This window comes from Anser brachyrhynchus, assembly GCF_964034855.1.
Source record: "Anser brachyrhynchus genome assembly, chromosome: 13".
In the NCBI taxonomy this organism is placed as follows: domain Eukaryota; kingdom Metazoa; phylum Chordata; class Aves; order Anseriformes; family Anatidae; genus Anser; species Anser brachyrhynchus.
This window is the reverse complement of record NC_137708.1, coordinates 15,577,585-15,601,562: the sequence shown is the minus strand read 5'-3', so window position 1 is coordinate 15,601,562 and position 23,978 is coordinate 15,577,585. Positions and strand designations below refer to the sequence as shown.

Genomic DNA, 23,978 nt, shown 5'->3' with positions numbered 1-23,978 from the left:
GTCCCCTGCACAAGGACAAACGCGTCCTTTGGACCTCGAGGCTGGGAGCAAGAGGGGACTTGAGGCTGAAGAACCTCCCCAGGGAGATCTCCCTGCTTTTAATTCCTATGGGCTGGGTTTTCGTCCCTGGCTTTTGCCAATTCAATGTTGGGTCCACTCCTCTCATCTCCCTGCCTGGGGCTCCCGAGGTGGAAGCCACGAGTGAGGAGAGAGCATCACCAGAAGCTGGTCCAGCAGAGGGGATGGAGGGCACGCTCCTGGCACAGGAGGGTGCAAAAACAGAGCTGGAGACTGAGCCTGGCTTCCTCTTAGACAGCTCAAAAACAAGCCTGCCCTGACACCACAGGAAAGCACACGAGCCTGTAGCTTTCCTCCTGCCTCTGATCTTGCCTGTCCCCCAGCGTGGTGGGGAGCTGTTGAGGTTGCGCAGCTCCCCAGGATGCCCCGTCCTCGGTGACGGGGAGCCCCTGCCTTCCTGCGCTTGCCAGGAGCCCTGCTGGTACGTGTTGCACCCCTCCATCCATCGCTCAAGCAAGCTGTGGGGGCTTCCTTGCTCAGCTCCCACGGGGACAGCGTGTTGCTGGACCATGGTGGTCCGCGCACTGAACTCCAAGAGCAGGTCTTGTGCCAGCCCTGGGGCCGGCGGTAGGAGCATGCTTTCCCACTTCAGTGGGCGCCAGGTGGAGAGGGCATGGAGCCTGCACAAGCTTGCCTTGGGGCTGGGAGCATGGCCGGGGGGGCAAGAGCCCCTCACCATGGTGCCAAGCCTGGGGTTCCGCAAAGGTGCAGCCCACTGCAGTGCCTGGGCAGCAAGGAGCTGGACACAGAGCAAGGGCAGGTTCTGCAGGAGGGGACTGGGGGACACGGAGGGGCTCTGCACAGTGTGGCTCCCTGAACGGGCACAGCTGGGCTGTGGCTTCAGCATCTCATCACTGAGGCGTTGTGGTTTGAAGGCAGCAGCATGCAGAAGTCAGAAAGAACAAACTGTTCAGCCGCCAGCCCTTCCAGCTTCTGCTTTCGAAGTTATCTAACAGCCCAAACAAACACAGAAAGCACTGGCTTGGTCACAGCTGGCTTGTGGTGTGGTGCAGGCACAGCCCGTTCTGTTCCTGTCCCCGTCCCCATCCCCATCCCCGTTCCCATTCCCATTCCCGTTCCCGTTCCCGTTCCCATTCCTGCAGCCAAGCAGGCTGTGCAGGATCACTGTGCTCTGCTCGGTTTTGCTCGGCCACTGGCAAACAAGCTGGGATGGCCGAGCTGATCCTATATTTGGGGATGGAGGGTGGAGGCACCAGGATGGAGATGCTGCAGTCAGCCTGCAGCACCTGTGGTGGTGGTGGGACACAGCCCCTCGGGTGCTCATGGGCCGAACATGGGCAGAGGAAATGCCTTGAGTCCTCCTGTTTGGGCTCCCCAAGGATTGGCATCATTGTGGAGACCATGGAGAACCAGCACAGTGCCCACAGTCTGGGGAGGACCCATGTGGTTGAGCCATGGGGACAAGGACAAGGCTTGGTGTCCCCAGATGAGCTGAGGAGCTCCCAGCTTGGGGGATGCAGGAGCCTGGTGGGGCTGCACCTGCCCATGCCCCACCACAACCAGTGCAGCCTGGAGACATCCCGGTGCACGGTCCCACGGGCGTCCCTACAAGAAAGGGGAAACTGGGCTCTGAAGCACCGGGCTGCGCCGCAGCGTCACAAGTGCCGGATTCACACGCAGGGGTGCGGGTGGGAGGGGGAAGTGGGAAAGGGGTGGGGAGCCCGGTTACGTAGCCCTGCAGCCTTCCTTCCTGTGGCCGCGGGACGGGGTATATAAACAGCCGAGCTATAATTATCTGGTGAGCAGCCAGCCCGAGCTCCTGGGCATGGCCCCAGCCTGCTGCCTCCGCAACAGCAGTAACGGGGCTGCGGGGAGCCCGAAGAGGGCATGAGGAGGTGTGGAAGGTGTCCCCCACCGGTGGGGAGCACCAAACATCCTGTGCTCCCTCACGAGCCGGGACAGGAGTGATTCCTCTCCAGACCTTGGGTGCAAGAGCATGAGGTCCCTCGGGCAGCCTGAGCGAAAGCAGGAGGTCACTTCTGGCTGGCCACTGGGGCTGATGTGGGGAACACCACGGGGGACAGGGTGCACCCTGCGCCCTGGTCTGCCCCGATGCCCCAAGCAACCCAACCCATGGCTTCATGGCATCCGCCACCTCCTGCGCCCACCCCAGCTCCTCCCAGACATTCTTGCAGGATGCTCTCTCTATTGCACTGAGGGGGCCCAGAGTGCTGAGTATTTCAAAGGACAAAGTGGACGCCCAAGGCATCCAGTTGTGCCGGGTCAGATAGCTCTAGTACGGGCCAGGACTCCTGCAGCTAATAGGAAATAGCGATCTGGGAAGGAGGAACTGGGAGATGGTACAAAGACACCTGGTTGTTGCAAAAGGCTCAGCCAGGGGTTGGCTGTAGGATGTGGAAAGTGCTCGGGGTCAGCCTGTGCTTCAAATTTCCAGCTCCTCCAGCCTCCCTGGGCTCAGCTGAGCGCAGTGTTTGCTTTCACTTCCCTGCCTGGCCCCCAAGACAGACGAGCGCTGGGAATTTTCCACAAAAAAGGAAACAAAACCAAAAGAGACGCAAAAGAAAACAATGTTCAGATTTGGAACTGAGGAAAGAATCCATCATTTCCGACCCTAAACCCAAGGGCAGGGGAGGGGACAGGGAATGGAAACAGCCACCTGAATAAGCCAAAAGGGTGGCAAGTGCTCTGGTCCTGGATGGGACAGGAGGTCTGTCTGGTCACCCCATGAGGCCCACGGGCTGGTCTGCTGACCCCAGGGGGATGTTTTGGGGTATTTTAGAGCACGCTGGAGCAAGCAGCCAGGTCAGAGCTGTCGAAGATCTGGGCACAGGGCTGGCAGTGGTGGGGTGAGGAGGTGTCAGGCTGCGTCTCCAGCAAGGTGCTGGTCGTGGGGATGCGAGCTGGGTCTGGCACGGGCACACCTTGGGGTAGGAGGTGATGCTTCATGCTGGAGCTTCGAGTGGGCTCTGGGCACCCTGGCATTGGATTTTCCCAACCCCATGGCTGCAGGTTCCTGGTCTCAAGAGCTGGGTTTTTTATCTGGCAGGGGTTTCAGCCCAAGCAGGCACGCAGGGAAGCAGCCAGCGCCCCAAGCCCCATCTCACCTGCCCTGCTCCTCCTCCCCTGCCGGGCAGGGCAAACCCGGGATTAGCTGTTCCCCAGCACATCCCAGGTATTTACTCCATGGGACTCCCGCCCCAGAGGGCTGCTGATGAAAGACGTGGTGGAAGTTGCCAGCGGAGCAAGTTCCCTGCGTGCTTGCATCAGACTTTCCCCGTGTGAGCAGCACGGCCAGCACCCTGCGCTCTGCAAAGCTCCCAGTTGTCTCCTGCGTCCCCCTGTCCTAAAAGGAGAGGGGGGAGCTGCTCCCGGGGAGCTGGCAAGGAGACAGGGAGCACGGCCACATCTGCATGGGCACCTGGGGCTGGGGCTCACCGGTTCACATGTCCACACGGGTGCCTACCACCTGCACCTCACCCCTTCCCGCTGTTGACCGAGGACTTCTCCTCCATGGGAGCACGCGGAGGGTGAAGCTCTCCCAAGGCGGTGTCGTAATCCCGAAACGTCCCCTGAAGACACCCGTCCAGCCTCCGCTTTGCGAGCTGACTCACCACGGGGGGGATAAAATCACTTTGACTTCGGAGCGCGCCGTGCCCACGGGGTGTTTTTCCCCAGCAGCTCTGGTGGCGAGCTTTCCCTGTCACCAAGCCCTGCAGCCGTCAGGCAGCAGCAGCTCCGTCGGGGCCGTGCGAGGAGAGGCTGCTTTGCTGGGTGCCAGGCTGAGCTGCGAGGCTGGTCCTGAGCCAGGACCATGCCTGGTGGGGTGTTTGACGTTACCCAGACCTGCGAGGGGTACCCAAGCACAAAGCGCTTGCCCTGTCCTCCATCCCACGGAGAGGACGTGCTCCCCAGGGCAGATGATGGGACAGAGCGAGGACCCATAGGTCTCGGTGGAGGGGATCCCAGCAAGTTTTGGGGGTCAGCATGCAATTGCCTTGGCCTTTCTTGAGGTCTCCAGCTTGGTGAGAGAGGCATCGTCAGTGAGACAGCATCTCCTCGAGAGCCTGCTCCTGCCAGTGCAGCAGGACCTGCCCCCTTCGCCCCCGAGCAAAGCCTTTGGCCCCAGCCCACCCGGGTGTGAGTCCCATCTCCATGCCCTTCTTGCACTCATGTGCTACTTTCTCCCAGCACAGACGTATCTGGACTGGCTCACGGGCTCTGTTTTCTTCTTTGTGCCAAAAAAGCAAAGCTTCTTCCTTATCCCTCCCCTTTCTAATTGTTTCCGTACGGCTGTAATTTCACCATGTCCTGGAGCAGGGTTGGGTTCCCTGCTTACATAAAGTTGAAAACAAGGGGTTTGCAACAACAGCGCTGGCTGCTGGCAGGAGAGCACGTCCACCCTGCAGTGCCCTCGGGGCATGGAGCAGCTTCCAGGCCTGGCTTCTGCAGTTACCTCGGAGTCTTCCTTGAGGAATGAAACTCTTTTGGGCTGCAGGGGGTGGGAGAGGATCTACCCCACACCACGCCTGGGGTTCGGAAGGTGATGGGGCTGATGTCAGGTTCAGCCAGGCTTGCAAAAGTGCCACGAGACCCTTTGGGAGTGTCTCACTAGTGGAGACCTAGCAGCTGTCAGCGCAGTTTCCAGTCTTCTTCAGGGAAGGTCAGGCAACACCTTCCCGTGGTGGTGAGGGTGAGCCTCTGGAGGTTTTTCTTCTCCAGCATCCAACCTCTGCTAGCTCTCTGCAGGCCAGCGAGTGCCAGCCACCCCAGCACACTGGAGCCTCAACCCCAAGGGTGCCGCAGAGAGGAGGTGGCCAGTGCCTCCCGTGCACTGGGACCTCCCTGCAGACCTTACCGGGGGGGCTGAGGTGGTGCGGCCGTGGGGGACGTGGAGATGCTGCTTGGTGGCGGCCGTTTCACAAAGGCCTTTCTGTCTGCGGAGGACTCGCACCCCGGCTGTCCCCCGTCCCAGTTTCAGCGCCGGCTGCACGCGCTGCTCTCATTCCTCGGCCGGTGAAGGGGGCCTTTGTGCACCAACGGCGGTGGCTGGCTCCCGACACGGGGTCTCACGCTGCGTTGTTCGCACTGGTGGCAGCCAGGGCACGAAGGATCTGCTCACGTGCCACCATCCTGCTGCCAGGGCTGGCACCGCTAGGCAGGGAGGGACACCCGTGTCCCCAGCCCGTGGCGGGGCCGTGATGCTCAGGGACACGTCCCGTGGGACGGTCATGCTCTGGGCAGCCCAGGGGCCTCCCAGCTCTGCAGCCACCCTTGGCTGGGCGCAGGGGACACCGCTGCCATGGGATGCTGACCAAGGGCGCTCCCTGGTCCTCCTGCCCCACCGCAGTGTCCTCACATCTGCATCTGCACGGTAGGTGGGAGCCCCGGGCTACTGCCCCCAGCATCTCTCCCCTCCATCCCTGAAGGTCTCGCCCTTATTTCAGACGATAAATCAACCACCTTCCTTACACCCCCTCTCCCTCCCTGCATCCCAGCTGTTCTTCCTCTTGTTTTCCGCCAGCTGCTATCCCGCAGCTAAAAATAACCAGGAATTTACAGCCCTCGACCTTGAACTCAGCCCAGCGCAGCTCTCCCTGCTTCGTGCTGTGTCAGCAGAGCCACGGCTCAGCCCGGGCTTTCCTTGCCTCGGCTGCGAGAGCATCGGGATGCTGCGAGCCGGGCACGTACGAGGGCTGAGATGTACCATACGGGCACTGTGCGCGATCCCGAGGACGTCATGGGTTTTTTGCTTTTTGCCCTTTCAAGTCACGTATTTTCTAGTGACGCTTCCTTTGCGGACATTCATAGCGTATATTTAGAAAAGTTTCCAAGTTTTTTTTTCCCCACCCGGCTTGGGAACACAGGAAGCTCACAATTTCTGCGTCGCTGCCTCTAAAAGGAAAACTGGGGTGGCCGTGTAATCACGACGCAGCCAAAGCCTTCAAGAAAGCCCTGAAGCCCCAGGTCTGTGCTGGGTGAGATCGTTCTCTGGAGGTGTGCTACCCGTGGGGCTGGTCCCTGGGGGCACTTCGCAGCCCTGCAGAAGGGCATCGATGGCCACCAGGGTGACTGCGGGGTCCCCACAGCCTCCCCTCCTCCTGGCTGCTCCTGGCCACATCCAGCTCTGCCCTTCTCCCCCCAGCAGGGGGTCACAGCTCAGGGGCTGTGGCCAGCCCTGGGAGGGGATGGGAAGGATCCTGCATCCGCTGCGCTGGCTCCGATGGGTTCCGATGTGCAGCGGTGCTGCTGCATCCAAGGGGGGAGTCCCTGGGGACCACCAGGACGGACAGGGATGTGCCACCCCACTGCTGGCCACTGTTGGAGACCATGACATTGAACCAGACATGTGGTGGGGCGAGACCCAGCCTCCACCTTCCTCCAGAAACCACTGGGCAGCATGAGCCCCATGCCGCTCGGTGGCTCCAGGGCCAGGCATTAGAGTCACAGGATGGTTTGGGTTGGAAGGGACTTGAAGGTCCCCCAGTGCCACCCCCTGCCATGGGCAGAGACCTTGCCCCCGGCCAGGCTGCCCCCAGCCCTTGCTCCGTCCGGGCCAAAAGGTGACCTTAGGGCCTTGGGAAGCTCGCCTCACCCTAACCCTAACGGCAGGCAAACCAAGGGGGGGCTGGTGAGGTTGTCCCCACATTTCTCATTGCCCTGTTTCTCAAGGGATCCTCCCTGCTCCTTGTTTTTACCATCCGTGTTTTTTCTCAGAGCAGGGAAGGCTCAGCTCAATGGGAGAGGAGCGGGAATGATTCAGTGCCCGTATTAAGCAGATTTATGAGGTTTTTTCTCCAATGAAGGCGGCGCGGTGTGCGTGTGTCACGCCGGCCTGGCCCAGGCTGCGTCGTGGCGCTGCCAAACCTCAGCCCTTCCACTGAAACAGCTTCAAAGGGCAATAAAACAAGGATAAACACCGCCGCACCGGCTCTGGGGCCACGGGGTTGTTTCTCCTCTCGTCCGTGTTTCCATCTCCCCTCTGTGACCTCGGTGGGACGTGGGGCCACCTCCCCGTCCCACAGCCTGGCTCCTCAGAACAAGCCTGTGCTTGGGCTTAAACCAGCAGAAAAAGGGTCCTGGGATGTTTCTGCCTGCACTTTGTTTTCAAGCTACGAAGGAGGTTGCAACCTTCCAAGAAATGCGTCCCTGGGATCCTGCCCAGTGGGCGAGAGGACAGCCCCGGAACTTCACAGCAAGGAGGGAAGATCGAAAACAAGTGAGGAACCAGCAAAAAAAGAAAAGACTATATATATAAACACGCCGGGCAGAAACGCCAGCACTTCGTGCTCTGGTCTTGATTTGTTGTTGTTGTTTTTAATCTCTGATTTGGGAACTGGCTGCTATTTATAGCCCTCCCCTTTCCCCGCAGCGGCTGGAGGCGCTGATCCCTTCCAGATGCTGGAGCCTGCACCGTGCTGGGGGCTGTGGGGGGCCGTGGGGCAGGGCTGGGCTGTGGGGCTGGGGGTGCCGGTAAGCGGTCACAGCCGTGTGAGCAGCACCGGCACCTGCTTGCGTGCGGGATGCCGCCTGCCCCACGTCCGTCCGTCCGTCCGTCCGTCTGTCTGGGTGAGAGGAAGGGCTGGCGGTGACGCGGTGCCTGCAGGAAGTCTGCTGGTGCCCAACCCGCTCACCTCCCTACCCTGGTGTAGGGGGGGCTGTCCCCACATCCCGCCCCGAGGGAGTAGGGTCCTCTGGGCATGCTGCCGGCACCTCGGGGCGGGTCGCAGCCGCAGGGCTGGGGGTCTGGCTTCGTTCTGCACCCCCAAATCACCCCGGGGATGGAGAGGCCCAGCCTGGCTCCCTTTCACCGCTGCACCCCCGGTGATGGGTGGGCAGCACGGAGCCGGGCTTGGGCTGGCACCGCAGCTCCTGCTCTGCCCCCCCCCGGGGCTTGGGGCGCGGGGTGGGCACGCTGCGGGGCAGCTCACCCCTCCTGCCTTCCCCGCAGCGGGGCTGGCGTAAGGCTGGAGCCGCGAAGTGACGAAGGGACGGGCTCCGCTCGTCACGCCGCTCTGCCCGCCCCCGTTGCCCAAGCTTTGCCTCATCTCGCCGGCATCCATGCTCGCTTCCCCAAAGGGCCCCGCTCCGGGAAGTGACGGGGCTGCAGCGTGAGGGGCTGGTGGGACCCCCGTGTGGGGCAGGGGTCGGTGCAGGTGTGAGGGGGCAGCTGATGGAGCAAACCCGCACCCACCCTCGTGCACACGCTGCTGGGTACCGCCACCAGCAGGACCCCCAGCATCCCTGTTCCCCAGCATCCTCGGATGCTCCCCGCACTGCCAGGCAGCCCTGGTCCCCAGGATGTCCCGTGCTCCATGTCGACATCCCCCCCCCACCCCAAAAGGCATGGGGAGCCTGTGGAAAAGACGAGGCCGGGCTTCCCACGCGGGGAGGATGCGCGGTGACTCAGCGGCTGGTAGCCAGGGCAGCGGGCACACAAACAGCCCGAGCACGCCGCGGGGAGGCCGTGCGTCAGCAGACGGAGGGTTGTGCGGCCGCACGGAGCGTGGCAAGGGGCCCCCCGACACCCACCAGCGGCTGCTGCAACCTGCGGTTTGGGTGCTCGGCAGGAGCGGCGGCAGCTGCACCCACAGGGGTGTATTTCGGAGCTGGTCCTCCCCCGTGCTTTACACACACTCCTCTGCCTTCCTCGGGGCATGGAGTGGAGTGAGGGGGCAGCGGTGGGTTATTTTAGGGCTTTTCCAGCTATTTTGGGCAGCGGCTATGAGGCACTGTGGGCAGGGCAGGGAAGGGCTTCGGTTCTGCTCTCGCAGCAGGACTGGATGTGGGATGGGGATCACGAGGACCGGGCTTCCCATCGCACAGGAAGCAAAGAAAGAGGTGGAAAGCCTGCTTTGAGGATTTTCACTCTCAGGGGCTCCATCCCAGCTGCTTTCACCCCAAACCTACAAATCTATGCCTGTGGCTGCGAAGGGCCTCAGGTGGGTCACGCTGCCCTTGGCTCCCCGTGGGACTGGGATGCTTTTTCTGCTGACTGTGCTCGCCAAGAAGTTTCCGAGAAACCTCAATGGCATGAGCTCCAGCAGGCACGCAGGGGACGTGGATGCCTGCAGCATGACGGGGGACATAGCCGTGCCACGGGCACAGCACAGGGTGAGGGACTGCATAGCATGGGCATTGGGTAAGGAAGCGAGGTTGCTGGGCAGATCCTGCCCAGAAGGGGGTGAAGCAGTCCCAAATGACCCACTTTGGAGCTGTCACCGGCACGAGCCCAGGAGCCGGGCACAACCGGCCAGGATGGGCATGGCACAGCTTCCAGCCCTGCTCCCGTCACGGCTGTGTAAACACTGCCCAGGAACAGCCTGAGTCATCATCTGGCTCCAAAAACACCCAAACATGGTAGCGGGGCGAGCGGCAGCTCCGGCAGGGCTGGGAGCGGCTGCAGCCGGGGCTCGGTGCGCAGCTGGGGCTTTGCGGCGGGGGGAGGCACCAGCCCCTCCTGGCAAGGCGAGCGGCAGCTTCCAGAAATGCTCCTCCTCCAGGACAGGGCGCATCGCACGTGGGGAGTGTTATCTACAAGACCCGAAGAGACCAGCCCTAAATAAAAAAAAAACAAATGTTATTCAGTGTGGCCTTGCTCATCAGCAGCGTGGCGGCACTTGTCGGGTGCCACACGGCAATCTGAGCTAGACGCATGGACTTTAGCTCTCCAGGTTGATGGTTTCTCTAAATAAATAAATAAATAAATAAATAAATAAATAAACAAGGCAGAAACAGGAAGACAGCGTTCTGGTTTTGGTGTGCCTGGGAGCTGATTCCCCTTGGATGCGGTTTGGGCTGGAAAGTACCTGTGTGGGGAGGTGGCACATCGTGGGGAGGGGAAGCTGTGGAGATGCCGAGGGCACGGCTGTGGGGCCGCGTGGGCTGCCAGGCTCGGTGAGCTGCGCCATGCCGCCCCATCGAGCTGCCCGGCAGCAGGGGCTGGTGTCTGAGACCCCCAGGACCTCGGTGTCCTACTGAGAGCCCGGGGGTGGGCAGCAGAGCACTTCTGGTGCTTCACCGAGCCTCTGCCGCCCCAGCGTCACCTTCCCCACTTCCCAAACGCCCCCCAGCCAAACCGTCTGGATGGGATGAAGGGCTGAGGACCCATCTCGGGACACTTCCCCGGAGGAGACCACCCTGTGCTGCCCCATCAGGAGGGTGCTGGGGACACAGAAGCAAGGTGTCACTGGCACGGCTCCGCGGTGCTGGCTCTGCTTGATGGTGGCGATGCCAGCCACGATGCAGTTGCAACAAGCAGTGGCTGTTATTGTGATTGCACTAACAACAATAACAATAATTACCTCATCTTCCAGAGCTGGTGGCTTGGTGTTTTGCCATCCAGGCTGTTCATGCATCCTGACCCCTCCTTCTTCCATCCTGTGATATCAGCATCAGAGACAACTTTCTACCCTGTGTCCAGTGCTGCTGCTGAACTCCCCAAAACACTGCCTGATCTGCACCCTTGCTTCACGTCCCTTGCATCTCTGGTGCCTTTGGCACGGGACTGCCTGGAGGATGCTGAGCAGGGGGTTTTGCTGCACTGGGATCTCGGCACCTCCTCCCGTTAGTGCAGGTCCATGCAGCCACGCTGTCCATCCACCCGGGGGGTAGCAGAGTACAGCTCCTGTGCCCTGGGGTGAGCAGCGCAGCCAGCACAGCTGCTGTTCCTCGTGTCCCCGCAGCAGTGAGCCTTGCCCTGTCATCTGCTGATGGCACACGGCTCGGAGGAGCAAGGGGCACCCAGCCTGCAGCCAGGATGCTTGGAGCAGGAGGATGCTGGCACATCCCCGAGCCCCATCCCCAGACCTGCCGCCCTCCCTGGCCAAATCCTCCCCATGTGCCTGGATGGGGGCCGCAGGGAGCTGAGCTTGGAGGGCTTTGATGTGCCACTTCGCTCGCCGCCACGGCTCCTGGGCACAGCGGGCTGGCACCGTCCGGCCCCGGGGCGGCAGCTTCAGAGGCGCCCGCTGCTCGCATCCCAGCACGGCGCTGCCTTGTTCTCGGCCGGCCGGGCGGGACGGTCCCCTGCCGGGCCACGTCCCCGCCGCGGGGCTGGGGGCCACGCATTACACAAGTGAGCAGGTGGACGGGGAGGGCAGGGAGACCCCGGCGGTGGCAGCTACAAAGCTGCTGCATGGCTGGAGCCATCCGAGAAATCGGTTTAATTGGGAGGAAGCTGGGAGCCGGCGCGCCGGCGGTTCCTCCACGCTGCTCCGGCGGCACCGGTGTGGGGTCAGCGTGGGGATAGAGGTGGAGATGCTCTGGGGACACACGGGAGGAGGTCTCAGCGAGCAGTACCCACGCTGCTGGGAGGACACTAGGGACCCCGTCACAAGGAGATGGCACCGCAGCGTGGATCCTCCCTAGGCAGAACCCCCCGCTCGCATCCTGCCACCCCAAAAATCCCCGAGCCCAAGCCCTGCCAAGCAGGCTGCCGGAGGGCAGGATGCCAGCCCGGACTCTCCCCATGCTTTGCATGGTCCAAAGGTCTCCCTCCGGGAGAATGAATAACCGGGCGCCGGCGAGCCCGGTGGCACCCCCGGCGCTGCAATCGGATTTCGGGTCTGCCTGGGCAGGGAGGAGGGCCGGGCGCCGGGGGTGTCTCCTGATTTTGGGTGGCGGCGGAGGGGGTGGCACCATGACGCCGCTGGCTGTGTCAGCAAAAGGCTTGAGGGGGGGGTGGCCGGGGGAAACAGGGCAGGAGCTGCCTTCTGTCCTCCCGCAAGCCCCAGCAAAGTCCTCCCTGGTGCCTGGCTTTCCCACACTGATTTTCCTGGGGATTAATGCTGCTTCTAATGATCAATTAAACCAAATTGGCCAGGTCCCCCAGGCCCCTAAATCCTGGCTAATCCCTGGCACTCGCGTCGCTCATTCATTACACTGCGGTCCCCAGGGTGGAAGCGTTTGCTCCGAGCCCACACCGAAGCCCTGCAGGTCCCCCGAGGTGTCCGCCTGGCCCCGAGGCCTGGCTGTTTGTAACCAATTGATTTGTTCTGCTGCTGTTTTCCTCTAAACACATCTCCCTTTCTGGTCAGGAATGAGGAAGCTGGCTTTCTCAGAAGGTTTTACTGCTCAGCAGACTCCTTATCTCCTCTAATAGGGACCATTAACCCCGTGGAGCAGTCACGCTGGCTCTGGCACAGCCAGGCAGAAGAAGCTCGGGGTGCTCGGGCTCTCATGTCGTCCTCCAGCCCACACACACCTCCCTTAGCTCCCGCTGGATCCCCTGCCCTTGTTTGGCTTCATTTCCCACTGCTGGGCTTCCCCGGGCTGGCTTTCTGCGGCAAGGCTCTGCTTCCTCCACCTGCCTGGGGCCATGCTGCTGGAACCGGGAGGAACCTGAGGAAATGGGGAGGTTTTTCGTTTAAATGCAGGAAAATACTTTATAAGGCAGGCAGTGGCCTCTGGGAGGTGGAGGTGGATGGAGCTGCTGCTGGGGATGGTTTGAAGCCCCAAGCAAAGCCAGGGGGCTGCCTGGGGAGGCTCGCTGTGAGGGGTCGGCGCGCGCACCAGGCTCTGCCTTGGCTGCGGACGAACTCCTGGGTCCTGGGGAGGAGCAGAAACACACAGCTCTGGGGGTGCTCCCACATGCAAACCTGACCTCGGTGGACCTGCATCCCCCTCTGCTCTCCCAGCACTGCCCCCAGCACCCTCCCAGCACTGCACTCACCCTGCATGAGCAGCTGCTACACACGGGCTCCAGCCTCCCCCAGCAAGCCTCCCACCAGCCCCTTTTCTCCCATCACATCCCACAGAATCACAGAACAGGAGGGGGTTGGAAGAGACCTCTGAAGATCATCTGGTCGGACCCCCCCCCAGAGCAGGATCACCTAGAGCACCTTGCGCAGGATGAGGTTTTAACTGAAAATGTCATCCTTCCATAGATTTCTGATATGCATATTGTGAGAATCTGTCAGTAGTAACAAAAAAGATGTAAGCACCTCAAGGTAAGACCATGCAAAGAACACAGAGAGAAGAGAAGGTGAGGTTCAATCTGTTTTTGGAGACTGTTTATTAACCAATATCTGAGAGATGTAAGGGCAGCTTTTACTCTGGCAGCTAAAACAATACCCGTAGGTCAAAATTTCCCTTGCAGAACAAGAAGTCTTGTGAATCACTTTACACGGGTTTTCCTGAGTATAAGGTATTTATATATATACATATATATATATATATATATATATATAAGGATGGCATCCAGGCAGGTTATGAATATCTCCAGAGAAGGAGACTGCACATCCCCTCTGGGCAACCTGTTGTGGTGCTCTGTCAGCCTCCCGGTAAAGAAGTGCCCCCTCATATTGAGCCAGAATCCCATCCCATCCCAATCTCTATCCCCTAACAGTCTATAACCTCTTCCCTATCTCATCCCATCCCATCCCATCCCATCCCATCCCAATCTCTAGCCCCTAACAGTCTATAGCCCCTTCCCTATCTCATCCCACCCCCTTACCCATCCCACCCTCATCTCCATCCCATCCCACCCCACACCCAGGTGGGGGTCCCGGGGGTGCCGGCCCCCATTTGGGGATGGAGCATCCTCAGGGGCAGGGGGAACGGGAGCCGCGGGCCCCGCATCACATCCCGCCAGGAAAGTCCCGCTCGGCCCGGCAGCCGCTTCTCGTTATTTTTAAAATTTTAACAAATCAGCCGTTTCTTGGAAACTTCCTGACGCGGCGCGTTAACCCTCTGCAGCCCGGGCTGCCGCAGCCACGCGTGACCCTGCCGGGGGTGTGGGGTGCGGGACACACATCCCCTGTCCCACGGAGGGGACACCGCAGCCCGAAGGAGCAGGGGGCGCGGGGGGGGGGGGGGGGGGGAGCCGGGGGGGCCGGTGCCAGCCGCAGGGAGGGGTTTGCGGCCGTGCCGCCGGTGCCATTGGCTGTCCCCGTGTCACACCACGCTGCGGAGGGCTCTGCCCACCCCGGGGAGGGGGGAAGGAGTAGCTGGAGAAAGCGGTTTCGGGGTGTGCGTGTTAAGGGATCGCCCTATGCGCGTGCCCCCCCCCCGGACCCCCCCAGCTTGCTGCAGCGCGTGTGCGAGGGGTGCGTGCCCCCAGCGCGGGGAGCACGTTTGCACGCGCGTGTGCAAGGCGCGCGCTGCCCCGGGGTGCCCGCGGCCAGGTCCCAGCCCCGGGCCGTGGGGCCGGGCACCCCGCAGGCTGCGTGCGTGGGCCGCTGTTTTGCTGTTTGCGCGGCGTTTCCAGGGCACCAACCGCCCCGGCCCGGCCCTGCCCTGCCTCACGCCACCCTCAGCAGCAGCAGCAGCAGGGGAGGCTGCAGGATGTGGCCTCCCCAGGGGCACCGCTGCAGCCCTTCGCTGGCCCGGGGGTGCAAAACCCCCGGGGAGGACACGGGGGGGCTGCGCCTGGCCCCAGCCAAAAGCCCGCGTCCAGCGTCGCTGCACGCACCCGGCCCAGCTCCCACCCTCACAGGGCGCTTCGGGATGGTTAAAGAATTACATTGGGGCTGCGAGAAGCCATGGGAAAAGCTGTGGAGGAAGAGCGTGGCGCCCTGCCTGCCCCCACCCCAGCACATCCCTGCACGCATCCCAGGCAAGACCGGCAGGATCAGGCCTTCCCCTTCCATAAGATGCTCTCATCTCCAAAACCCCATCTCAGCCCAGCCAGGGAGGCTGATCCCCGAATGAAGGGAACAAGAGGGGGTTCCCTGCTGGGGAGCCCGCAAGGAGCAGCACCACGAAACCCCTGGATGCTGCAAACCCGCTGGAACACCAGCCCCATCCCACCCAGTGCCCCCCTCCCCAGCTACAGATACACAGGTCGGGCAGGCGCTTATATAAAAAAGTAGAGTTTATTGCAATTTCTAACAAAATTTACACAACCGTGTCACCGCTCCAACTGTCTGACGTCCGCAGGGACGTCCCGTCACCTGGGAACCTGGCAAGCCCCGGGGGGCGCGGGCAGGAGCGCAGCCCCCCATCACTGCTGTTCCCTCCTTCGGGCCGCCCAGTTCACCCAGTTACAGCCGCTTGTCATTCCAGTCTCCACTCAAATCCCCCGGCTGTACAGAGAAGGGCATGGCTGGCCCTGAGCACCCGCAGCATCGCGGGCACTGCTCATGTTTGCACATAGATACGGCTACAGAAGACTCTGAACTAGTAAAACAAGCTTTTTTTTTTCCCTCCTCTTTTTCCTCGTAATCCCCACGCCGACGTGCGTGCAACCACAACTGCCCGTGCTGCTCGAGAGTCAGGTTTCGGCTGCCTCCCCCCCAACACCCCCAAAAAAACAAAAACCAGCGCAGCAAAGGCACGGGGCTCGGGGCACGCTCCTTCCAACGGCGGGGTCCCACCGACGTGCCCGGGGGGCCGCGGGGCGCCCAGGTTTCGGCGAGGTCAGCTGCCGGCGCCTCCCCAGCGGTCGAGCATCCTCACGCGGGAGGCGGCCGCTGGCTCTGCCCGGCGGGCATGGCTCAGCGCCGGGCTCCGGCAGTCCTCCGCACGAGGCGGAAAAACAGCTTTGTGGTTTTAGGTTTTTGGGTTTTTTTTGCAGGATGAAGTAGAAAGAGTTCCGTGGCTCTGCCCACCCCGAGGACAGAGCCACCTTACACCGCAGAACCCCCCGCGTGCGGGGCCGGGGGGGCCGCCCCAGGGCTCTCCTCCTGCGAGCACAGCACCTCGGCAGGGAGTCGCGACTGGAACTTCTCCAGCTGCTCGGGGCTGGCCAGGGTCTTCAGGAGGCTGTTCTCACGCTCCAGCTGGGAGTTTTTCTCCAACAGTTCTTTGATTTGCTCCTTCAGGACCTCCACCTCCTCCCGCACTGCATACATCAGATGGTTTTTCACAAGATCCTGCAAGAGGAAGGAGCAGGACCCGTCACAGCGATGCCCTGGGGGTGTCTTCCCAGGACTTTTCCCCACAGGCTGTCCCTCCCCCCCCACCCCACATCACCCCACCCCATCCCCTGCACTCCGGTGCCCCCCAGCCCAGGGTCCCCATCTCCCCACCTCCAGAGGCACCCGCATCCATCACCCCCCTCCTCGGGTGGGGCTGGCAGGCTGCAAGTCCCCAGCAGCCAGGGGACACGGCTTGTCCCCCACACCCCCCCAGAGGGTCCTTCTCATGTCCCCCATCCATCCCCCCCCCTTTTTTCCCTGCGCACTGCGGCGCAGCCAGAGCCAATGAGCTCTGCCAGCTGCAGCAGGCAAACAAAGGAGCTGCTCTGCCCAGCAACAGGCTGGGGAGCGGGGGGACCCCCAGCTCCAGGGGAGACACCCACCCACAGAGTGGGGACCCCCCCCTGCACCCCCCAGTGGTGACGGAGGGCTGTGGCTCACCATTGCCTGCTCGATCTTGTTGTCGATGGCCACCACGCTGGCTCCGGAGGCGCTGGAAGAGAGCGGAGAGGGAGGGCGTTAGCAGCGAGCCCCCAGGGATCCATGCACCGGGGTGCGCCCCCCTTCACTGGGCATCCATCAGAGCCCCCCCCTTTCACGGGGGGCAACTCCCCGGGCTCCCCCTTCACCGGGGGGGGCAATGCCTGAGGATCCCCCCCGCTGGTGGGGGGCAACGCATCCGGCTCCCCCCCCCCCCCCCCCATACACCAGGCCTGCCCCTACCTGTTGTCCAGCTTCACGGAGACCACGTCCCCCCCCAGCAGAGAGGAGAAGAAGGAGATGGAGAAGTTGTGGAGCTGGTACACAGCCACCTCCATGGGGGACTGGTACACGCCGGTGCTCATGGCTGCGGGGAGCGGCGGCGGCGGCGAGGAGCGATCGCGGCGAGCGTCGGGGCCGGGGCGCACTGCGGGCTCCTGCCGCCGCCCCCCCGCTTATACGGGCGGCGGGCGGGGTCGGCGGGGGGGCCGCCCCCAGCCCCGCAGCGCCGCTCCCGGTAACGCCCGGTAATGCGGGGGGCTGCCCCGGTACACCGCGCCCCCCCTCGGTACTGCGCCCCCCGGTGCTGCACCCCGAGCCGCGCAGCCCCCCCCCCGACCCTCAGCACAGCCCCCCCGCCGCTCTGACCCCCCCTTTCCCCAGCCGCACAGCCCCGCGGGCAGCCCCCGCTCCGCAGCTGGAGCCCCCCCCGCTCGCTCCGTGCTGCCCCCCGCGACCTGCACGGGGTGGGGGGGGGAGGGCCCGAAATGGGGGGTCAGGGCCTGGGGGGGCCGTGGTGCAGAAGAGAAAGGGGCGGCAATGGGTGCGCGAAGGGAAAAGGGGGGCGCGAAGAGAAAAGGGGGGCGCAAAGAGGAAAGGGGGGCGCAAAGAGAAAAGGGGGGCGCAGGAAGAAAGGGGGTGCGCAGGGGGCAAGACGGCAAAGCGAAACGGAGATCAAACCCAGAACGGGCGCGCAAACCACAAACAAAAACGTCGAGCAAAACAAAACCGGACTGGGGAAAAAAAAAAAAAATCAAAACACCAAAAAAAAAAAAATCCACCACCACAAACACAACAGAAACGGGAGTGCAAAACAACCCCCGAGTGCAAAACAAACCCCGGGGCGCAAAACAAGCCCGGGGCCAACAGCGGCCCCGCCCCGGCCTTGCATAACCCGGCACGGCGGGGCCGCGCCTGGGGGGGGAGCCGCCCCCCCGCGGCCGGGGCCGGGGCTGCAGCGGGGCCGGAGCCGGCCCTGGTCCGGCAGCGGTGCCCCCCCCCCTGCCCCGGGCTGCGGGACCCCCAGAGCTGCGTCCTGGGGGAGGTTGGGGGGTCCTCGGGGTGTGCGTGTGTGTGTGAAAGCAGCCAGCAGCATCCTGCGTGTGCACACGCGTGTGCAAGCCCAGCGGTCGCAGCGTTCCCCCAGTCGCACGAGGCTCCCCCCCCCCGGAGCTGACTCGGCGATGCTGTGGAGCACCCCAAAAACTCGCATCTGGGGTCGGTGCCGCAAGGACGGACGCAAACCGTGCCCCGGCCTGATGGCGGGGATACACGCAGGGACCCCCGTGTCCCTCCGCACACTGCCCCGTGATGGCACCACCCTGACCCACGCAAAGCCCCCAGGCAGGCGCTGTCCCCCCTGGGACCCCACTCACCGGTCCCTCCTCCTGAAGAGGCTCGGGGAGTATGGCGGGGGGATGGCCATGCCCCTCTCCGGCCCTTCTGCTCCCCGGTGCTGGCAGCGATGTCCGAGGGATGCTGGCAGCGTCCTCGGGCTGCGGGGAGGGGACGCGGGCACGGGGTACAGACGCTGGGGGGGTGACCTCAGCCGTGCTCAATTGTCCCTTTCAGGGGCCAGCGTGCCACCCTGAGCTGGGGAGCGGGCGGGTGAAAGGCGCTCTGTGTGACAGCCCCCGGAACGCCGCTGCGCGGGGCAGGACGCGCTTGGTGGCACCGTGCTGGGGCCCTCCCGTGGCGGGTGCCCACCCAGCCCCGGTGCCATGGGTGCTTGGTTGCTTTGGGGCACCCCTCCCAGGTGGATCGGGAAAATCTGGGCTGCCCCCAGCACTGCAGCACTGAGGGAAGCCCCCACGGATTGCTCTGGATGGCTCCCATCCTTCCCAACACGCACACGAGCACGGGCGCAGCTTGCAGCCCACGCATTCCCCCCCACACCTGCGTGCCGTGCCACGTATGCACACACACACACACGCAAGCCTAGCACATGCATCTGTGGCACGCACACGTGTGCATTTCGCAGCCCACGTGCATGCACCTTGCACAGAGTTGCACGCCGTGCGTGCACGCACATGCATGCACACGTTTGTGTGCGCATGCCCCGCAAGCACGCCCCTCCTGCGTGCACGCTAACCCATCCTGCAGGCACGTTGCATGGCAAGTGCTGCTCACAGCAGCCCTCCGTCCTCAGCCTCCGCTCTCCCCCGGCCCCAGGCCCTTCCCGCTGCTCCGTGGCAGCGCTCCTGGCTGGCTTGCTCTCTTCCAAGGACTCGGTTCAATGGGAGGAAGGCCCTTCAGAGGGTCTGAGGCGTGGGAAATGTTTATAGACTGGCCTCGGAGAGGCTGGAGAGCAATACGGGAAAGGCACCGAGCCAGAGCTGCCCAGCGCAGCCAGACCTCCAGCTCAAAGGGTCAGAGCGGAGGGGAGGGGGGGAGAGGAAAAGCCACTGCTTGCAAACACGCAGCGAAGAAAACCCTGCCTTTCACAGCCCCAAATCCCCAGTGTCGTGCTGAGCCAGTTGGCCACCTCTGGTTTCCTCATCCTGAGGACCTCGGAGGGCTCATAGACGCCCCCAGCCAGGGCAGGAGCGGCTGCAGAGCAGAGAGCAACCCCTCTGGGGTGCACCTGTAGGTGTGCAAGCTCTGAGGTGCTGCTGGTGGCTTTGCTAGACCCCAAACCATGGGACCCTGGAGCCGTGGGACAGCGATCGCAGTCCTTGCAAACACCAAGCGAGGGTTTGCGGTGGGGACGGCTGGCGGAGAACCTCTCCTGCCCACCACCGTATGAGGATGGTGGCACGGGGGGACTCCCCGGACCTGTGAGGCTGGGGGAGGCTGGGGCGGGCGCGGGGGGGCCCTGGCAGGCTCCCCCGTCCAGCTGTTGGGCGGCCTGCTTCCTCTGATAAAGGTACTTGGCCGTACTCCCAGTTCTCTGCGCGCTGGCGTGCGAGCGCACACCCCAGCGCCGGCCTGCTGAGAGCTGCAATTTTCCTTTCTTTCTCCAACTTTGTCACCGGCCCCCCTTTCTTCCTCCCGTACCCCACCCCCCAGCGCACCCCGGTAGCATCCTGTCTGGTTTTGGGGAAGCAGGGACAGAGAGGACGTGGCCGTGATGCTGAAGGGCCCATTACAGGAGTGCCAGGCTTGCTAATTGGGAGGCAGCTCATTATAATAATGAGCGGACGGGAGCTGGGAAGCCACACATCAGCACCCCGGGCAACCTCTTCCCAGCATCCAAGGAAACCCCGGAATCCTTCAGCTTCTCCTCTCAGTGGTGGCACCCGGGCTTGGCGCTCACCGTGGGGGACGCTGGGCGCTGGGGGAGCCTCAGAAGCGCCCGAAGCCGGACAGACGGACGTGCCAAGCCCAGACAGACACAGGGCGCTGGGCTCGGGAGCAGGAGAGGAGCCGAGCGCCACCAGCCGCCCCCGAGGAGGTCAGGCAAGGACGGGTGCTGGAGCTGCGCAGCTTCAGCGGAGCCTGTTATTAATACCCTGCCTGGCCTTTGCGAAGCATCCCGGGCATTTCGGAGCCAGGACGCGTCGCTGAAACCCTGCCCTCGCTGACATTTCAGAACAATAACAACGCGAAAGCAAAGGGGCCGCTAGCAGGACCTGTAGCTGCGACTGCTGCGATCCCCCATGGGCCCAGACTTGGCCACCAGCTGTGCGCGGGCATGTGCCACCACCTGGGGACAGCCTGAGGCCAAACCCTAACCCTAACCCTAAACCCAACCCTTAGCCCAGCTCCAATCCTAACCCCAACCCTAACCCTCGTCCTAACACTCACTTTAAACCTAACTCTAACCTTAACCCTAATCCTAATCCTAAACCTAACCCTAGCCCTACACCCTAACCCTAGCCGCAAACCCAGTCCTAACCCTAACTCTTAAACCCAACCCTAAATCTAACCCCACCCTTTATCCCAACCCTAACCATAACCATAACCCTCACCCTAAAACAAACCCTAGTCCCAATGCTAACCCCAATCCTAACCCTAACCCTCACGAAAACCTTAAACGCATTCCTAACCCTAACCCTGACCCTAAAGCCAACCCTAACCCAACCCCAACCCTAATCCCAACCTGTCCCATAGCGCTGCCATCCCCACAGGAGCTGCCAGGTGGATGGCTGGACTTGATCTTAAGGACCCTGGGCTCCCCACCTGCCCCCGGAGCTGTTCTGCAGCCCCCCCCCCCCGACAGATATAAATATAAACGCAGACAGAGGGTGACAAACTCCTGTCCCGAAGCCAGCGATGTGCAGTGCCTGGATAAATATAACTTGGTGCTCATCGGCGGAGCATGGCTTTGGGGCCGGCTGCAGCCTCCATGCCTCTGTGGCCCTCGCCCACGTGCACCCGGTCTTGCACCCCAAAACCAGTGGCGCACCTGCCGCACTCTGCAAGCGGGGTCTCGCTTGCTTCCCCCTCGCGTGGGCTGTGATGCTGAGACCCCGGCAACCCCCTCGGCCACAGCCTTGTAGGAAAGAAGCGGCCAGCTTTGTCCTGGTGGGCTGGGGATGCTCCCGCGGCCACCTCCCTGGGCAGCGCCGTCCCACACCCACCCCTCTCTCACGCCCGCGCCCGCTCCCACTGCCTCAATGCCTCCTTGTTGCTCCAGCCCACTCGCCGGGCAGGAATGCGCTCCCTGGAGCTGCCCTTTGGGCCGTGGCATCGCTGCTGCCAAGGGACGCCAGACGGACGGGAACAAGCGGTGCCGTGCCGCAGATGCCACCCCGCGCGCCTCCTGCTCGCCAGCCCGACCCCGTGCTTGGAAAGCGGGGGTTGCAAGGTTCCTGCGTGAATCTGTCCCGCCTGTCCGGCCCTGGCTCTCTCCTTTTCTTGCCCAGGACCAGGGGAAAGTGGCACGGGAGGGGGAAGCCCTTTCTGAACGTGCACTCTCCGAGCAGGCGGGGTTCTTGCAGGAGCCTCTGCGTGCAGAAGCAGAGGTCTGGAGCATCCCTGCCGCGTGCGTCCCGGCAGTGAGCAAAGAGCACGGAGAGCCCTGCAAGGACCACGCAACCTGGGGGAAAACCCCCGAAACAGGCTGGGAATGCTGAATGCAGGTTGGCCGGGCCCCCAGCGTGGTTCTGACTCCAGTACAGGCTTTGGCCCCGCATGAGCGAGAGCATCCACGCCACCTCCTCCTCCTCCTGTGCCAGCGCAGGAGCACATCAGCCACGACAAGGGCCACCAACCTGCTCGGGTTCCCTGGTGCCAGCAGTGAGGGTGCCCTTATCGGGCATGTTATCGGGGTGTTCCTCCGGCACCCACAATCCCCCGCTCCGTGTGCTATCACCTCTTGGGTATCTTGGCGCATTCCCCAGGAGGAGAAAGTTCAGGCTGGAGCAAAACAGCAGCGAACGGAGGTGTGGGCACACAACTGCCTGCGAACAGCACCGAGCGCAGCCCCCGGGACATGGCATCGGCAGGGCACTGGGGACGGGGTCGGGCAGCGTGGGGCACCAATGTGCACCAGCGGGGAGGAACCCTGCTCCCCCAGCACCTGCGCTCGCTCTCCACCTCGGCAGAGCAAACCGGTGCTCACCAGGGTCCTGCCCCAGCAGGGACCAGCCCAAAAGCGGGTAGACCGTGCCCACGGGCACTGCTGCTGCCTTCCCTGGGGGAGCACCCGGCTGCTTGGCTCCGATCCCCAGCCCTCGCAGCGTGCGCTGGGGATGGTCTCGCCTCCCTCCCCTGCCCGTGGTGCCAGCTGGCTGCAGCATCATGCCGCCGAGGGAAATCTCTGCTTCTCGCCCCAATTTCCCTCCCGCCCAGGCTGCTTCGCCGTGCAGCCGGGTGCTTTGGCGGGCAGCCCAGCCCCTCCTTTCCCACCTGAGCATGGGCCCCGTGTTATGCAAGTGCCAGAGGAGCCGAGGGTGGCTCGGGAGGAGCAGGGACCCTGGGTGGGGTGAGGCAGTGCGTGTGCCCAGCTGGCCACGCAGGTGCCACGGGTGCAGCGCTGGACCCACGCGGCTACTAGTGTTTTGGGGGGATGCCTAAAGTAGCTCCGGGTGCCCCTTGCCCAGTCTTTGGGGGGGTGAAGTCCCAGCCCACAGGGATGGCACCAGCCCCATGGCTCGGGCGATGGGAAACACTACCCAGGCCAAACCTGTCCCCGCTGTGTTTACTGCGAGGGAAGCTGCTGAAGGAGCAGGACATGGCAGCAGGGCTCCTGGGCTCCCCCCCCCCATCTTCTCACTAACTCCAGAGGTGGCTCCGGAGGTGGCACAGCTTCCGAGCGGCAGCTGCCCCTGTCCTGTGCAGGACGGCTGCCCACGGCCCTGCCGGCAGCGTCTGCGTGGGAACGACGGAGCCAGGGAGACGACCACGGGGCTGGGGACCAAAGCACGCAGCCGGGGGCCACCACCGCTGCCCGGCCACGCGCAGGGCACCACCGGCCGCGGGACACACCTGCGCCCTGCCACCCCACGCGTCCCCGCCGGCGGCACCCACCTGTGGAAGAGCAGCAGGATGGAGAGCAGGGTCTGGTCGATGTTCCTGTTGCAGATGCCCTGGTTGAAGAGGTAGCAGGGGTCCCGCACGACGGGCTCCAGCGAGTCCTGGCGCATGATGGAGCTCAGCTTGTCGGTGTTGAGGTTCTTGCGGACCAGCTGCTCCTGCAGCTGCCGGAAGCTGCTGACGGTGGGGCTGCCCGGGTTGTTGTTCTCGCCCCCGGCCCCCTCCTCCGGCCCGCTCCGGTTGGCCAAGTCCAGGCAGCAGCTGCAGCAGTCCAGCCCCACGGGCGACCGGCACTCCTCCGCGGGCGACGAGGACATCCCGCGCCCCCTGCGCGCCGCCGCCGCCGCCACCGGGCCGCTCCTGGGGCCGCGGTAGGGCGAGCGGCGGCAGGACGCGCCCGGTACCGAGCGCCGCGCACAGCCAGCCGCCCGCCCGGCCCCGGCCCCGGCCCCGGCCCCGGCCCCGCTCCCCTCCGCTCCGCTCCGCTCCGCTCCGCCCGGCGCTGATTGGTAACGGCGGCCCCGAGCGCCCGGCCGCCGCCGCTCCCCGCCCCGCCGCCGCCGCCGCCCCACCCCGGGCCGCCCCGCGGGAGCCCGCCCCGCCGGCACCCGCCGCTGCCAGCCCGGCACCGCCCCGCCCGCGGCCGCTGCCAGCCCGCCCCGGGGGGGCGCCCCGCCGGCAGCCGCTGGGGGCACGCGGTGACGCCGGGACCCGCTGCCGCTGCGCCCCGCGGGGAACCGACCCGCTGCGCCCACGGACCCGCCGCGGACACGCTGTGACACCGGGACCCAGTGCCACCCCAGTGCCACCGCACCCCGTGGGGCACCACCCCGCTGGCACCCACGGACCCGCCGGGGACACGCTGTGGCACTGGGACCCGCT

At 63.8% G+C, this 23,978-nt stretch overlaps 1 protein-coding gene across 2 annotated transcripts; it reads right to left on the bottom strand.

Moving 5' to 3' along the window:
* Positions 1-14,854: 14,854 nt before the first annotated feature.
* Positions 14,855-23,589, bottom strand: TSC22D3 (TSC22 domain family member 3). 2 transcript variants are annotated; one of them, XM_080554127.1, is made up of 3 exons: positions 23,091-23,589; positions 16,359-16,410; positions 14,855-15,872 (listed from the first exon to the last, which is right to left on the bottom strand). In XM_080554127.1, the coding sequence occupies exons 1-3, from the start codon at positions 23,411-23,413 to the stop codon at positions 15,627-15,629; spliced, it is 621 nt and encodes a 206-aa protein (XP_080410253.1). In that variant the 5' UTR covers positions 23,414-23,589; the 3' UTR covers positions 14,855-15,626. The 2 variants fall into 2 exon arrangements, with proteins under 2 accessions (XP_080410253.1, XP_080410254.1); XM_080554128.1 differs by lacking the exon at positions 23,091-23,589 and adding an exon at positions 16,641-16,908.
* Positions 23,590-23,978: the final 389 nt, after the last annotated feature.